Source organism: Rhodnius prolixus, unplaced genomic scaffold (assembly GCF_049639745.1).
Source record: "Rhodnius prolixus isolate KJV_2025 unplaced genomic scaffold, Rpr scaffold_7, whole genome shotgun sequence".
NCBI classification, from domain to species: Eukaryota; Metazoa; Arthropoda; class Insecta; order Hemiptera; family Reduviidae; genus Rhodnius; species Rhodnius prolixus.
Genome location: NW_027411582.1, coordinates 40418155 through 40434995, shown reverse-complemented (window position 1 = coordinate 40434995; position 16841 = coordinate 40418155). Strand labels below are relative to the sequence as shown.

At 34.3% G+C, this 16841-nt stretch overlaps 1 protein-coding gene across 3 annotated transcripts in view; it reads right to left on the bottom strand.

The window, feature by feature from the left end:
* Positions 1-16841, bottom strand: part of Frl (formin-like protein) — a 115364-nt gene that overhangs the window by 4677 nt on the left and 93846 nt on the right. For 2 of the 3 annotated variants that reach the window (XM_074115368.1, XM_074115369.1), the window contains exons 5-18: positions 15387-15529; positions 14697-14905; positions 14542-14618; positions 10859-11030; positions 10621-10764; positions 6391-6507; positions 6068-6290; positions 5723-5988; positions 5174-5375; positions 4969-5096; positions 4737-4901; positions 3987-4266; positions 3606-3868; positions 1968-2078 (exon numbers count right to left, since the gene is read on the bottom strand). In XM_074115368.1, coding sequence (XP_073971469.1) covers positions 1968-2078; positions 3606-3868; positions 3987-4266; positions 4737-4901; positions 4969-5096; positions 5174-5375; positions 5723-5988; positions 6068-6290; positions 6391-6507; positions 10621-10764; positions 10859-11030; positions 14542-14618; positions 14697-14905; positions 15387-15529 — 2500 coding nt within the window. The remainder of the gene's footprint in view (positions 1-1967; positions 2079-3605; positions 3869-3986; positions 4267-4736; positions 4902-4968; positions 5097-5173; positions 5376-5722; positions 5989-6067; positions 6291-6390; positions 6508-10620; positions 10765-10858; positions 11031-14541; positions 14619-14696; positions 14906-15386; positions 15530-16841) is intronic. The other variant, XM_074115370.1, reaches the window with a different exon arrangement.

Sequence of the window (16841 nt, the reverse complement as noted above, 5' to 3'; positions counted from 1 at the left end):
AGTGTGGTTGAACGACTAGATATGAATAATGCTACTAAACTATTAATGTTGCGACAATTCTCTAAGTTCTAACTCATACACTTTTTTAAAACTCGAAATTATAAAACAGTTTAAATTTTTAATGAAATTTAACCCTTTGTAAAACTTTTTTTTTTCTGAAATGTCACTTTAATGGAATCCTCTCCTTGCCTTGAATTTCCTAAAAACGAGATTTCAAAAAGATTCAGTTTACGGCTACAGGACCCTAATTTGACAACTGAGACGTAAAGCCCGTCTGGAAAATAAGCACTACTTTACAGTATTCGAAGTTCAGGGAAGTCATCTTTTTTCTCCGAAAAGTGAAGAAGCTATCTGGAAGTAGTGCTCCCGGTTAAAGAAGTTTCTTGCGCCCTTTCAGTTGCGCCATCCTCAATAATTTCCAAGTGAAAGGACCGAAATGTTACTTATGGCAAAGTTCCCCTGATCGAATTTCTCTGGAAATAAATTTCAAATAAAAGTTGTAGGCTAACAAGAGCCAAAGTTTGGAAATCAGTAAAGCGGCCCTTGCACTTTTATTTTGTGAATGTTTTCAAGGTCTTTTGGGTTACCGCGAAATGTTTGGCAATTTTATACTTTTCCAGACTTACAACCAACATAACAGTTACTTCATACAGAGATACTTTGCAGAAAAAAATAAATAGATTATTAGAAATAAGGTCTGAATATGTACAAAAAGAATTAAAGATTTGCATCTCTGAAGACTCAGTCAAAACGCAACCGAAAACAATGTATGAATCAGAGAAAGTTCTAGAATCAACTTCAGGTGTAGCACTGATATAGTGCTAATTAACAACATTCCTCAAGTAGGCTAAAAAAAGCCACCAATTAACAATTACCAAATCACCAAAACTGGGCTAAAAATAGTTACATATTTATATAATTTACAAACATTTGTAGTAATTAAAAAAGCCTTTTCTTCCTTGATAAGCTGCTTCATTTTTTGGTTACCAATAGATATGCAACGAAAATATCTGATGGTGTAATCACAAAAACATTTTTCTTATCACAATGCACACTAACACCACTAGATTCGAGTTATTACTAAATGTTGGTTTCAATACTGGTCTACCGCCAATGAAGGACTTTAAAGGAAGCTCGTAGTACCAGAACCCTTTTATAATATGAGTTTTCAAGAAAAGAATCCTTCGAAGAAATAGCACTTCCTGTATCGCCATTTTCTTAAGTTCAGAACTTTAGCAGCTAAAGTATAAGAGGCTAATAGACCACAAGTGGCAGGTTGTAGCACCAAAGGTCTCAGTTCGTAAACCAGCGATTCTAACGAAATCAGGAAGAAAATTTTCCTCTCTTCCTGTACAGTAGCTGACCCATCGATGTTTTCTGAATCTGTTGTGTCTGTAAAAAACCACAATGCCAGCTATCTTAATAAGTCTTCGTGTCCACTGGACTTATTTGGGATACAAGACGGCTCCCCCAGCAAATATAACGCTTATGCACCGTATATACACGACAGTTAATCCACACATTCTGCTAAAATGGCATTTTACTAGAAGAAGAGATGAAGAGTCCAGGATTTCCCAAAAGTTCCCTTAATCGAATTTCACCGGAAGAAAAAATCAAATAAAAGTTAGTATGAGTCAGTTGGGAAAAAAAATATTTTCAGTTAGGGGATTTTCATTACATCCGGTAGTCCCCGAAAGTAAAGTTTAAGCTTCCTGCATTTTTTTTTTTTTAATAGGGCTAATGGTCACATAAACACTACAAGTAAGACATTTTTTTAAACCATATTTTTGACTAAAGGAACCTCCTTAAAAGGACTACTAAAACAATGAAGCAGCCCAACATGATCAATTGTTACCTAGCAACTATTTCTAGCCCTCGCAAACCTGTGATATATTTACAATGATATTTACACTATTATAAGTAAACTTGTGAGTATTGGATGGAATTTAATTTTTAAAATGTTCTACCTGTTGCAATTCAGAGACCAGTCTCTTTCGTTTGATCGTGTCAGCTGTGAACGCTTTCATAGCCGCTACTTCCTCCAATCTTCTTAACTCCTCGTTTTCTTTCTCTGCCGTCTATTGCGACAACACGAGTTCAAAGCAAAAAGAGACACGGAAAACAAAACAAATCAACTCAAATCAAAAATACAATATGCAGGTCCTTAAATAATAGTATTAGATTTCTGGAATTTATCCCTTAAATAGAATCCATGCCTTTCTAAGCAAACATAATTTAAATGATAACAAAAAAGCTTTATACTAGCTTCTCAATGAAATATCCATCAGTCTAGGTATGGATTTGAATGCCTTTTAAGGTCATGCACTCAAAATTATTTACTTTAGAATAACCATGCATTTAATAAAAATATGAAACAAATGTACAAACACAAAACAAAAACGAAATAAGTTTTTGCCCTTTTATAAACGGCATAAGGCTTGACCCCAAAGCGGCTCCCATTAGTTACGGTACCTCTTCCAAAATCTATCCGATTGATTAGAATTAGCAAGCTGGCGAGGATAATATGAAGACATGTTTTATTTTGCTCTCAAGTAAGCGCCGAACTCTGAGCCGTACATGCCCTTTGCAATGGCAAGTGCAGTGCCCTTTTTCAACCAAACCTCTATAATATAGATTACACTTGGGTAAGAGCCTTCCCCAGCAGGGTCTACAGACCCGCCAGCCTTTTCCCTAAATAGGGCAAGCGTACGGCTATACTTCTCTTCTCAATCAAGCAAGACTAACTCTTCGGCATTACAAAAGTTGCACACCAAATTCCCTCCATATCCCAGTTTCTATGAAGGAAAAATCTTGTTTAAACACTCTCAATACTTCCGATTTGCCTTAATATATGTAATTAAATTTCATAAAATTTAGAAGTACACTAGCAGCATGCCATGATTAACTAATTTTATGCGAATTTAAAAATTTATGGTTTTAGTTTTATTTTCAACTTTCAACTTTTATTTCAGATAGATGTAATCGTGAACGTTAAACATGTTCACGATTCGTAATATTTCATTTCAATTTCTGATTTCGTAAAAATGGCTAAAATCTAAAAATTTGATACTAAATAATTGTCGCGTCCTAATTGAAGACATGTAGCTCCATAACTTCCATTAAATACAATTTAATACACCATAACATACCATACTTTTAGCATTATCAGTCGGCAGGAAGTACTGGATAGATTGTTCAGTTTTTAGTAAATTTTTGAAGATGACTTTTGAACATGATGAATATCAGTGCACAACTGATTAAAACAGCTTTACAAATTAATTTTAGTTAACTTCCTAGGTAATAGTAGCCATCTTGGACATAATGTATGATGAACCCATTTCTTTGCTTTCAATTACTTTTTTCTGATAGCCAGTTTTTAGTAGAGACTCATTTTAATGAATGAAGCATAATATTGAAATCAACAGTTCATTAAGTACAAATTCCACGTTCTAATAAAATGTATTTTTACATAAAATGCAATAAAAGAAAGCCATAAGAGTGTTCGTGGCAAATCTTAAATGCATATTTAACTTGTAGTAGAACTGTTGTTCCCGTTTATTATACCCAACAATAAAAAAGCAAATTAAACCAACAAAATAACTTACTTTAAACGCCTTGACAAATCGGACGAAATACGAGAAGAAAGTGGTTGGATCACTGGTTCTGGAACATTCGCCGAAATATTCGGCCGTCTCTCTGAACTGAGATCTAGCTTCGTGCAGACGTACTTGTAGACTGCGTAAACGCTCTTCAGAAGCGACTAGGAAATCATGTAACACACCTTCCGTACGAGAACAGTTTTCTTTCCGCACAGCTTCCATACCGCGCTCCAGTTCGGCTACATCGCCTATCAGATTTTCCAAGGAGACTGTTTAAAGAAAGTTTCAAGAAAAGATTAGTACAAACTTTTTTTAAAAAAGGATCATTGAAAAGATTAGCCTATTTCCATCATCAGAACTAATAATTAGCAAAAAAGTATTACTAACTAGTAGCGGCTCGGTCGATGTGTTTCAATTCCTTATCAAAATCCATTAACTCCGACAGTTTAGATTTAATAGTGTCGGCGATATAGTTTATCAGTGTGGACTTTTTATCCGCCGTCTTTAGATCGCTCAGTGAATCTAAACTTTGCAATTTGTAACCGTAAGCAGGACCACGTTTAGCTGAGTTGACATAGTTTCCAAATGCTAACACCACTTCCAACACTCCTTTCAGTTTTGCAGATCTACGTACGGATTCTGATGCAGCTCGCAGCATTTCTATTTGCTGGCAAAATTAATAAAGAAAGATTAGAAATTACTAAAAGTTTTATTGAAACAAATCTATGTAAAAAAAAAGTGGAAAAATTTCGGAATGTTTTTCAACTTGCTTACTTCCTGGCTCACATCCACTGCAGCATGAGGCTTTCACAGTAAAGAAAAACAAATTTCATAGGAACAATTTTCATAGATCATCAGAGGTTGATTATTTAGTTTGGTGGAGTTTTATCCTTGTTTAAACTATCACACTACACTAGCTGACTTTATTTTTTTTATTTTATTTATATATATATTTTTTTTATTTTATTTATTTATCAAAGTCAATTCATTTTGTATTAAATAACACATAAATAATTGTTTGAAAGAAATATGTAATTATAAATAGGAAAAAATAATTGTTATCATTTCGCGTGCCGAATTTGGCCTATGGTTGCCGACGCTTCGGCTAGTATCTTAAAAGAAAACTAATTTACTTACTGGCGCAATGAAATTGACGTTTTCATTGAAATTGCCCATAAAGTGCAGAACAGTCAACTTTCCTGTCAGATTTGATATTTTATTGAGTTCTAATAGCAGTCGATCTTCTTCAGTCAAAGCGTTCACATCTTTCCTTTCTTCGATATACTTTCTATATTTCTTTGACTAGAAAATTTAAAAGAAATTGTAATTGATGAACTACATATAGTTAAAAAAACAAACCGCTACTAACCTCCACATCCGTTGGCACAACTTTCATAAGCAGTTCTACAGTTTCCAGAGGAATTTGTCGCAGGTCGAGAGAGTGAATTGCCTTTGCTATGTCTTCTGTCGCTAGACCTATTTTCCTTTTTGATATTGCTATTAAAGAAATAAAATATAAACATTAAATTGAAAAGATTTCGAAAGCAACAATTGATCATAAACTGGAAGCATACCTATATTTCTTAATCTATCGTGTTCAAGTAGTGATATCAGATCGGACTTTTTAAAACGTTTACTAGGCAAAGTTGACAAGCCCGTATCGTTGACGTCTTTTGAATGCGGTCCAGGCATTTTGAATTTCTCTTCAAAATCGTCGAAATCAATACGATTGAAAATATGACTATCATCCAGCTCACAGAAAACCGTTCCACGAACCTTGAAAAAGAGATAAAGAAATTTTTTGTTTTTTCACTTAAAAAAAAAGAAACTTTCTCAGGAATTACACTGCCTTAGTAAGTTAAATTATACCCATTTTTAATAAATAGACAACAATGGGTTTGTGTTTATTATAGTTCAAACAGACGAGAATACACCTCCATACAGAATTATTTTATCCATCGCAACCATTAGCGCTGATGGAAGCCAAAAATATTTCACATGTGACGGAGAAAATCTCATTTTATAGTAAACAAAATTGACAGAACCTCCTTAATCTACTTTGTTTGTGATCATTCTGATGGTTAATTTAAAGGTAATTAGGAAAAATAAAAAATAAATGATACCTGGTTAGGCCTCATTGCAGCCCAATTGAGCGTGGGCAATCTATTTTTAGTCTGTATTTCTCGCTTAATGGTCATAGCACCTATAGGAGACGGCATAAGTCCTGGAGGTGGCGGCGGCGGCGGAGCCCCGCCGGGCGGAGGACAAGGCGGTGGTGGTGGCGGCGCAGCTGACGTTACTGGAGGCAGTGGTGGCGGAGGAGGAGGTGGTGGAGGGGTGTCACTGCCACCTCCGCTTGAACCGGAGCACGAAGAGATACCACTCGAACCTAAATCAATGTAGACAAATCAAAATAGGCCTTACGTAAACAATTGCAATAACAAAACAGAAGAAAAAGTAGTACTTACTGGACTCTCTCGGGAAATGTGCATCTCCTACCGCGGCCGCCTGTTCCGCCAACGACGCTCTGAACACGGCTGATTGTCTGCGCAACGTTTCAGCCTGCTCTTCGGCCAGCCGTCTTCCTTCGACAAGCTGATCACGTTCATTGCGAGCTTCCATTAGCGCCCTCTCCAGAGCCATCACCTGGGCTGCTGATTCATGTTCCATCTGAGACATTCGTCGGTGAGCCTATAAAAAAAACAAAAAAAAAACATAAAATACAGTGAAATCTCGTAGATAGAAATAATGATAGATTTAGGTGTAATTTTGATGACTTAAATGTATTTACATGTTCTACTTCAAGCTCCAAATCTGCAACCTTTTCCAAAGCAGCGGTCTTGGTTTCGCTGTCGTCCATAAGTGCTGCCACATCGAATACATTGTCCAAGTATGCTGAGATCTGTACCTGTGCGCAGTAAGACGCCACTAAATTAAAATTATGATTGTTTTCCAAGCAAATATGTGAAATGCGAAATAATTAAACTAAATGTCTAATAATAAACTGTCATGAGAGTATAAATTTGTGATTATAATTGATTTTCCAACACGCAGAGCGACATGTTTGAACTAATGTGCCTGCCAAGTACCATAATTGGTCCAAAATGTAATAAAAACGACCCTAGATGGTCTCCCTACACTATTACACTCACAAAAAATTTGAAAATTAAAAAAAAAATACAAGCCATTGCGGTAGCACTCCAGCACTAAGCCTATTAATTTCAAAGAATCTAGTTGCAGTTGTGATTCTGCTGGTAAACTATATAAAATAGCACCTCAGTGGGACATTAGGCTACGGACACTTCTAAACTCGGGATCTGCCCGACAATTTAACTGTTAGTAAACTACGCTGTATGTTTATCAGCTGCCTATAACCTTAACAATAACCGCGTCTACACCCGTGTTATTGAATCACACAAAAATTGCAGATAAACTAGAATATATTGAAATTACATTCTGCGAAAGGCTTAAAGAGAATAATGTCCCGTAACTCTTTAATAAAATGAATTTCTAATCTAAAATTCTAAAAATTCTAATCTAAATAAAAAACGGAGATTGGAAAACATAAGAAGATTAAACAGAACAGTTTCTTGTTCCAAACATATTCTGATAAATCCTAAAATTATAAATGGATTTCAAACGAATCTACCGGCTTGTGTAATTTATTTGGCTGGAAAGCAACATAAAAGAAGTTCCCAATTTTAACTTCTTGAGATTCCGAGTCAAAATTGACCATTCTAATTAACATAAAGACTATTTAATAATTACAGGAAGAAGAATAATGCCAATTTCAGTAGTTATTTTTTTTATTTTGCGCAGCTTTCGACCTAGGGTCTAGGCTATCTCGGGCTGGGAACATATTTTGCAACAGATATGTAATGTTCATTGATGTGAAATTTGTTCAACAGCCCTGACGTTGACCTGGTCCTTAGGTCGAAAGCTCAGCATAAATGAAAAAATCATGACTCAAATTGGCATTATTCTTTCTTCTTTCTGGATTAATGAATCAGTCACCAAAAACAAAGGGCAATATTAACAATTACTTCAAAAAAAAATTTTTTTTTCAAATTTCAACAAAATTGAAAATAAATAAATGTACGAGCGCTTATTTGCCATAATGTCAATTACAGCTAAATAACTAAAATCAATGCAAAAAATAATTAAATGCAAATACGTTACCAAGAGCCACGTGAATACGCACACACTTATGATTGCTAATTTAATGAAGAATATGTACAGACAAAAACAAATTTTGAAACATTTCAACAGTCTTCTATTGATAACCGGAACTGTTCCCATAAAAAAACTTGGACTGGAATTTCCATTTATTTCCTACTCTTCTATCTTCACTTTTGCCAGCATTTTTGTAATTATTAGGTAAAATTTATTTCGCATTACTTACACATTTTATTACTTACACAACACATCCACATAAAAAGAGAAATCTTAACAAACTAAAAATATTAAAATAACGCTATTTAATAGTTAATTAACAACAACCTATTATTAAAAACAACTGCTTCATTGATGCAGGTGAACATATGGGAATAGGCCATCTGTTTAACGCTGTACAAGTGAAAATAACAGTCTGTAATCAAATCTGCGATACACCATATATTTTGAGGACTCTGAATATGAAAAAAATTTCTTTAGAAGTTGGGCTGTGTAAGGTAGGAAAAAAGGGCCGAAATTGCCCCTTTCGTTTCCACGACCTGCGGTGGTGGCACCTAGCAGAAAGAAGTAAGAGGAAACAGTTTTAAGAGTCGCTGAGAGCCTCTTCGGTGTTTTTGAACGTCCAGCACTTTGCCATTCTCAAGTTTCCACCTAGAATATCGCCCCGCACATTATTGAATCCACAAGGCAGACTAACCTGCCTTCTGCCTTTTTATAGAGCATGACAAGCTACTACATGTCCCATGGTGGGTGAGGCAATATGTTAGCTTCTCTCACTCTGCGTAGTAAGTACTGTAATCGGCCAGATCTTCGATGTTAAGCGTTTATCGGAAGCAATCGTTCTGAATTCCCCTGAGTCCCAATACAAATTCCAAGTTTCAAGAAAGTTAAAAGAGCAAATGAGTGGGGGGAGAATGATTACACTAGATTTATTCCTTCACGGCCATTGAACCTCATTCTCAGAGCGCACAACCGCAGGTTTGACACTTGCGAGAGCACGCTACTCAATGCGTGTCACGCAATCTGCTTCATTGTAATATTTCCTTATACGAGGGGCAAGAGAAAGTAAAACCCAAAAATACATTTTTTAGGGGAGTGGGGTAATTAAGAAATAAATTTCTTCTTACATTTAAGATACCAAAAGTGAAAACAAATTTTCAAGTTAAATTTTAAAACATAGTAATTTCGTTTAAAAACTGTGTACAATTGTACAGATAAATCAAAGCGTTAATACAAAGATAGCTATTTATGAAAACACTTTACTGTAAGCTAAAAAAAAAAAATAAACAGAATATAAATAAAAAATGATCAAAATTTTTCTTTAAAAATGTAAGGAGAAAATGACGATAAAAGGATATACTTAAATTTCATGGAGTCCAAAAATATTTATATTTATTTATAATTTCCTGTAGCTAACTATAGAAAAAAAGGAAAAGACGAGTACTTCCAATACTCATTGCCATTGATACTGGTATAATTGGCCAAACTGAACAAGCACGGAAGAAATTAAGTAATAGCCTATTTCTAGTCCAACTACCAAATTAAAAGACACAAATGAAGATACTCAGTGAGTAGGAACCCGAGTCCTCCTCAAGTCAATACTATGAAGTGCTGTGACTTATGATACATCAATCTTAATTGTACACAATTTCCATGAAAACTTTTCTGTGATGAGCCTTGCTTTTCAAAATGTTCCAAAACTACTTTTTCTAATTCTTCTAAAATAGAAGAATGAAAAAAAAGATCTGCTCAATCAAAAAAAAAAAAAAAAAAAAAAAAAATACCTTAAATCCCTTCCAAAATTTTCTCAATCTGTAACAGGGTGTAGTTTTGCGAGTAGAAATTTTGAAAATTTCATAAAACCTCTTGGTCATTTTCATTAATTTAAATAGTTCTTCAACTATATTACTACCACAATTAATTACACTAGTCATTTAGAATGGATTTTTTAAATTAATTTAGACAACGGAGATTTCTTACAACATACAAAATTTAATGAATTAAAAATCTACTGTACACAGATTATGCGAGCATTCCGATATAACTAGCATAATATTTGTCTCACTTGTATTGCTTGACTTTATTTCATACTTTTATCGAAGTTAGTGGCTTGTACTTTAGCCTTCAAGCTTAACTTAACAATATTATTCTAGCAAATATTGTAAACAGCTTCATATCAATGAACAATATATGAATATTAAAACTTCTGGTTTAAGAGGTATTGGTAATACTGTAATTGTGCCAAATTATCGAACATTGTTCCTTACTGGAAATCTAGCAGACAAATGTGAGAAAAAAATTCGGTAAACCAATTCCTTCATAAGTTTTACTTCCTGTGGCTTTGAAAAAAAAAAAGCGACTTCAGCATGACTTGAAACGGAAAATTGCAGAAAGTTCCAACTTGGAATTTGTAGGATATTTAAATGTCACTGCGTGACCTGACAATAAGTTTTTGATAAAAATAGATTAACCGAAAGTACCTCTATAACGAATAAAAAAAAAAAAATCATTGAAAAATTCATTTATGCTCTTTATAATTTAAAAATAAAAATGTAAAACAAAATTGAAAAAATTTAAATCCTTTTTTCTGGTAAAATGAAGCTAAGGAGTTTATTTTAGATTTTCGCTTCCTTGTGATTATTATTTCAGATTTGTGATGTTTTGTAGTCTGAATTCTTGTGGATCAAGGCATGACAAAATGAAATTTTTTATTTGAAGGTGTTTTTTTACCCATCTTAGAGGAAAAGTATAAATATTAATTTCCCTAAATGCCACTGGAGAAATTTCTACAAGCCAAAACTTACGTTTCTAAGAATTGTAAATTTTAGAGAAATCAAGAGTTAGTTACTTGAAGTTCTTCACTTTCGGTGTACTTAATTTTGTCCAAATAGGTGTCCAATCCTAACTGCGTGAACTCGTACTGCAAATGCACTCTGTAGTTCATATCGTCAACTGAATGTACTATTATATTGATAAACTGCATACAAGTGATCTGTAAAATAATAAATGGATTGAGTAGGTTAACTAATTTCTATATCTATTAGTACTAAATATGATAGACGACCAAGCATAGAATTAATAAATACCATAAACTCGACATGGAATGATTCATAATTTACAAAATAGGTCATTAATGTTTCAAATCGTTTCTTCTCTTGGCAGACTTCTTTGAAATAGTCGAATGCTTCTAGAATGATCTGATGTCCGCCTTTAACCAAGCAAATGGCTGCCAACAGTTCCAAAACTAGAGCTTTCGTTCTGCAAAGAAAAATGAGTCGTTAATTTTGAAAACATAACTTTGTACAGTTTAGCACAAAGCTAAATTGTTTATTTTATTTACATTCATTTTATTTATATTTATTTTTTATATAATATTTTATTCAAACAAAAAATTGATGAATTTTAACTCAATTTAGTATCTAAAAAACATCTACGTTCTCTAAAAGAGTTACACATAAAAGTGTTAGGGCTATTTACTTTATGAAATAAATTCGCAGGGGCGCTTGTTTAAAAAAATACGAAAATCGAATACTCAAATACATTGTCTAGCGAAGCTTCAAACGGAATTTTGTCGTAATACTGAACATTCTGGAATATGTTGAAAGCAACTGCGAGACGGGAACACAAGTGAAATGAAAACTTTACACCAAACTAATTAATCTATCTCTGATGCTGGATGAAAGTCCGAAACCGGCCAATAAATTTGAATGCAATAAACTTGCGTGCTACGACGAATAAAATCAATGACATCGTGGAATATACTGAAATGGACATTTGCAAGAGGACCAACCTACTCCATTCCCAGAAATGTCCGAAAATTTTCCCAAACAAATATCACAACATAAAAGAAAGATATCTACAAAAAGAAGATAGATTATAGCCAATCTCAGTCATTATATTTTATTCATTTTTTACCAAGCTTTCGTCCTAGAGTTATTTTTAGGGCTTGCGATCATTAACAATCATAATATTTTCACATTTTAACATCCAAGATTGATTTGTCTTCAGACCTGTCTGTTTATGTACTGTACCTAGGCTAAAAATGAAGACTAATACTCTACGAAATAAATCATATAAAAATAAAACAGGAAGTTTTGAAGCCACTCGCACCATCCCCTAAAAAAAAAACAAAAAAACGGGATAATGTGGCCTTTCGAATGAAGAAAATAAACCAAGACCTTATCTCTTACTGCGATTTTACATTGAAGTTAAACTGACTACGAAAATGTCATTTTCAAACAAAAGTGACTGAAGAAGGTGCTGGCAAGTGCTGCTGCAGTGGTCCTTTACAGAACCAACTTCAAGGGTAATAGGAAATTTTTCCATACAGGACCTTCATTTGCATGCTGCGATATTAGACTGCCGCTATTAACTGAACAAAGATACATTTTAATAAAGATAAATTTTTTTAAAATTAAATAAAGAAGATGCATTAAATGCGCCCTCATTTCTTCTGTGGTAATCCCATAACATCTTTCACAAGATTAGCTAATATTATTATTTAGATTTAAATAGAAATAAAAATATCACAAAAAATATGTATAAAGATTTGTTTTGTTTACTTTCAAAGAGTTCTTCTTTTTAAACACTTATGTTCTGAACAATGTTTTATTTTGATCTTTGCCCTATGTTTTGTTTAGGTTTATCTTGACCTTTTTGCTTGTGTACAGCTTAACAGAGATAAACTGAATAAAATATTCTAACTAAATTGTTGGCGAATTCTATCGTTCTTACATATTTTTTTTGTGGATAATTAAGCTTCTTTTCACTTACTCTTTAAATCATTTTAATAATTAATAATTAAATTTTAATAATTAAAATTTGCTTCCAGTATTCTGGACATGCAGTATACATGATGTATAGGTTGAGAATAATTGTAATCTTTGCATAATTTTCAGTAGATCCAATTTTGTGACTTGAAAACTTTACTAAATTTTTTTGTTCCATAAGGTAGTACTAGGTGAAATTCTTTTGTCAATGTTCAGTTGCTGAGAATAAACGTTATAAGTAAAAAAGAAGAATTCATAGAGGTCCCAAAGCATAGTTTCACCTTACGGAATATTCTGGTTACAAGCTCTCAACTAACGTGAAACTTTATTTCACACTAGTAAACTTTGATGAAGTTTCACACTGATTTTCAGTCTTAAGTTTTGATGGTAGCCTACAGCCAAAATATTCAATTACATTCATCAGCTAAACCTGAATCCTTCTCTGAGAAAATTCCAATGAAACCATACTTCGGAGAAACAATTAGTTCTGAATGAAATAGGAAGACTGACGAAAGATGACAATCTGTATGAAAATGTCGACATCTCCTTAAAAAGAGACAGGAGAAGACTGAGTAGCCTATAAGAAGATAACACACGGCTGGCTGACCTTCAATAAATTTACTGGAGGCAGTTTCCAGCTGGAGCATTATATTCAAATCGTTATACCCAACAAATGCGGGTACATTATGTCCTAAATACAACTTTATATCTTTGTTTCTCATTTTAAAATTCTCTTTATTAATAAATAATCCTTAATTCCTTCTACTCCTCACACTCTAATTTATTTCTCTTCAGTATTTTATTTATAACAACAAAATTTTAAATACTCAGCAAAAAAAAGAAAAAGAAAAAAAGCATAATAAATCTTGAGGTAGCATGTGGGTTTTATGATTACATTCAATTCGAGGATTCCTGCCTCAATCCGAAGTAAACCGAGCTGGGAGACGATCAAGGGGTCTGTACAGATAGAAAGTCCTCTGACTTTGGTTTGAAATGATTTTCTTTAGAATTAATTTTAAAGGCGAGGTTCAGGGCGTCCAACTTGTCCTAGCGAATCTTTATTGTAGTCAACTAGTTCACAATAAAAGCACTGTAGTGCGAATTCATAGTTTTAACTCTCGCTTTATTCTTGGAGAGGATGTGAACACACAACTGGACAATCAATTCAAACATGTGAATGGGCAATAAATTGATGGGGAAGTTAAGTTGATTTAATAGACCATGCGCACATTATGTGTTCTTCAACAATGGTCTTGTTTCTTACACACTCATTTATCACGAACACGTCTTTTGGCTGATTGTTATTAATGAGTTTGCCCGCGAGAACCAGTAGGAGATAGTCTTTTCAGCAATATAAAGGAGCAACCTACATCAGTCAAAGACCTCATTGACTAACACAAAATCACAATTAAACTGCGATCGATAAATAAGAAAGGATATCTGGTTAGTTCATAGAGTTATTGTGGGTTCTTAAAATGCCAGTTCTACATCATTGCTCTCTTTGAGATTCACGCGAGAGATAGTTCCAAAAATTCATGATGGATCAGCTGCTTTGGGAAAGATAATTGTAGGAGCGTTGATTTTCAAATCTGGCTCCAGCCAGATATGCCATTTTTTTGGACTTCCAAGTTTTAATTCTATTTAGTCTGAATCAGTTCTTGCCAATGGAGTTCAATTGCAGGAATCTTTCTCCAGTGGATACCGAGGTTCTTAAGGGAATGAGCAAGTCTCGCTAAAGCAGGTTCCCTAATGTCATCGCCTTCTAATTCTATAAACGTGTAATTGGAGAAGGACATAATAACATTTTTGTGGTTAAATATGAGTAGAAAGTTGAAGAAGAAATCTGAGACGGGTTCGTCATGAAGAATGGAGGGTCACTAAGCTTTGGAGGTTTTATACAGAACTAAGTGTAAAACCAAGTATTAAAGATAAGAATTACTAGCAATATATTCATCTGGAGTACTTGCACTAACTGCTGACTAATATAATTTATTATGTACCTTGGACTTTTGTGAGTTAACGACAGGGCGATACAGTTGATGGCGTCTGTACTCTGTATCACTAAGCTAAATCCATGCTGTAACCAACAAAAACGTAAATAATGCGAGTTATGACGTGTTAGAAATAAAATGAAAATATGGCATGGAGACGATACCTTGTTGTTCATGATGGCCCTAAGGCACATTATGCAGAGGTGAATGTCGTCGTTCGTGTCTCCCATTTTAAGTTTGGCCGCATGTCTAGATCTGCGGCGCACATCGTGACAGTCGAAGCCGTTCTGCTGAGGTTGTGACTGCTGGTGATGTCCGCTACCACTTCGGCTACTACTCAGCGTACAGCCGTTCAACATGTAAGTTCCGCCACCTGCAATATCAATAAATCGCGCATTCTGACTATGCTTTAGCTTACAGTTCGTGCGCACGTCACTTGTGATATGAAGATGAGAGGTGAGTTACGTAGGGTGCATAAACTCTAATGAGTTATTTTAAGAAGACAATGGCTTTTTGTGGCCATCACCAACTTGGTGTATTTGGTTTAAGTTCTGTTATTTAGTTCTTTCAATTACGAACTTCGACTAACACTAATAATGTATTCTTTGTATTACATTTTTTTTGTGAATTTTTTTTTAATAAATACAGGATTGACGGCATTGATAGCATTTTGTTTCTTGTACTTATGACCCTGTCGACATTGTGTCATTGGTGTTGTTTTGTTCGTTCTTCCAAACGTTGTGAGGTTAGTCCAGCACATGTAACAGTGCAGCCGTTGCAGTTAATTTTATACATTAATTTCTAAACAGAAAAGCTCAGCAGTCACCAAACAATAAATCAATAAAGAAGCTCACTCGTGATGGAGATGGTGTCGTCAGAGTTGCAGTTGTTCACAGTCCATCTGTGTTCGGCTCGCATCATCATCAGGCGGAAGCCAAGGTAGTCAATCAGGCAATTCAAACCTCTGTGGTCGTCGTCTAAGAACTCTCTCACCCACCTGTATAAAGAAAAATGCTAATTAATTATTGCACAGCCTTATTCATTAAAAATGTTCAGCATCTTTTATCTTCTTCGAAAAGTGAAATGGCCCGCAAGAAAACCCACGACTGTGCACAATCTCTTCAACTTTCTTTAACGATCATCATAAAGACAATCGACAACCTAGAATTGAATAAATCCCTCGAGGGCTAATGACAACAACAAAACAGCCAACATGATGAAAGTACTATCAAAGAAAAGACAAAATTCCATGTGACATTTGCAACTGTTTGGCAGGTTTCCAGTACGGAGTTCTCCTTTTGTCCAGATAACATTGCCATCTCTTTACCGTGCTGGCAATCTGCCAAGGTAAACGTCACTGCCACTTTCTAACGATTTACACATCATCTGGACAGTTCAATTTCTAGCCTCTTTCTATCTCTTTTTAAAGATTATTCTCACGTTTATCGAGGATTAATTTCGCTATTTCAGGAACTTACATTATTAGTATTTTCTCCAATTACAAAATAGAACGAACATTCTGCAACATATCATTAAAACAATCAGCTAAAGTTCGTCTCACAAACAATTACATTCATAAAGTTATTCTACTTTTTTCGTATTTTGCCTAAAGAGACCACCTTCACTTACCAGCCAAGAGATCTAGGCATTTATATAGCGTGACGTCACGTTCTGAGGCTAGTTCTGGGAACTTTATAGTATACAGTTCACTATAATGTATATTTGAGAGTAACTATGAGATTATGTACTAGAAGTTATATTAAATAATCCTGACAAAACAATAAATCTGTACAGAAAAATGATATTGTTAAAACATTTTTCATATTTTAACTTCGAAGAGATAGTAAGCGTTAAAATTCTGTCCGCAGGATAAAAATACAAGCAATACGAAATACAAGCAATATGTATACAGCTGTATTTCTTTCCCAATCAGGGCTCAGAACACCTGTCTTCATCTGACCTTAACTTCAAATGGACACTGACGTCATCTAGAAGAGTGAATAAAATTCAACTCTTTAAGCAGTCGTTTCAAATCTTACGCCACAAAATCAAACAACAAAGGAAATTCTAATCTCTGGCCCTCTTATTCTATGGACACTTCTTCCGGCTTATCTTCTTCCACTCTTTCGAGTAATTACTGCCACGCAAAACTTAGAAGCCTCCATCTCTTCCGACCAACAGCAAGTAAACCTGGTAGAAGGTTTTCTTGATCGTTAGAATATATAATGCAATTAAAGATCTGCAAACTATATCTTTGGATAATTATTAAGATCGACCTTAAAAATAATTATTATACATTTTAATAGACC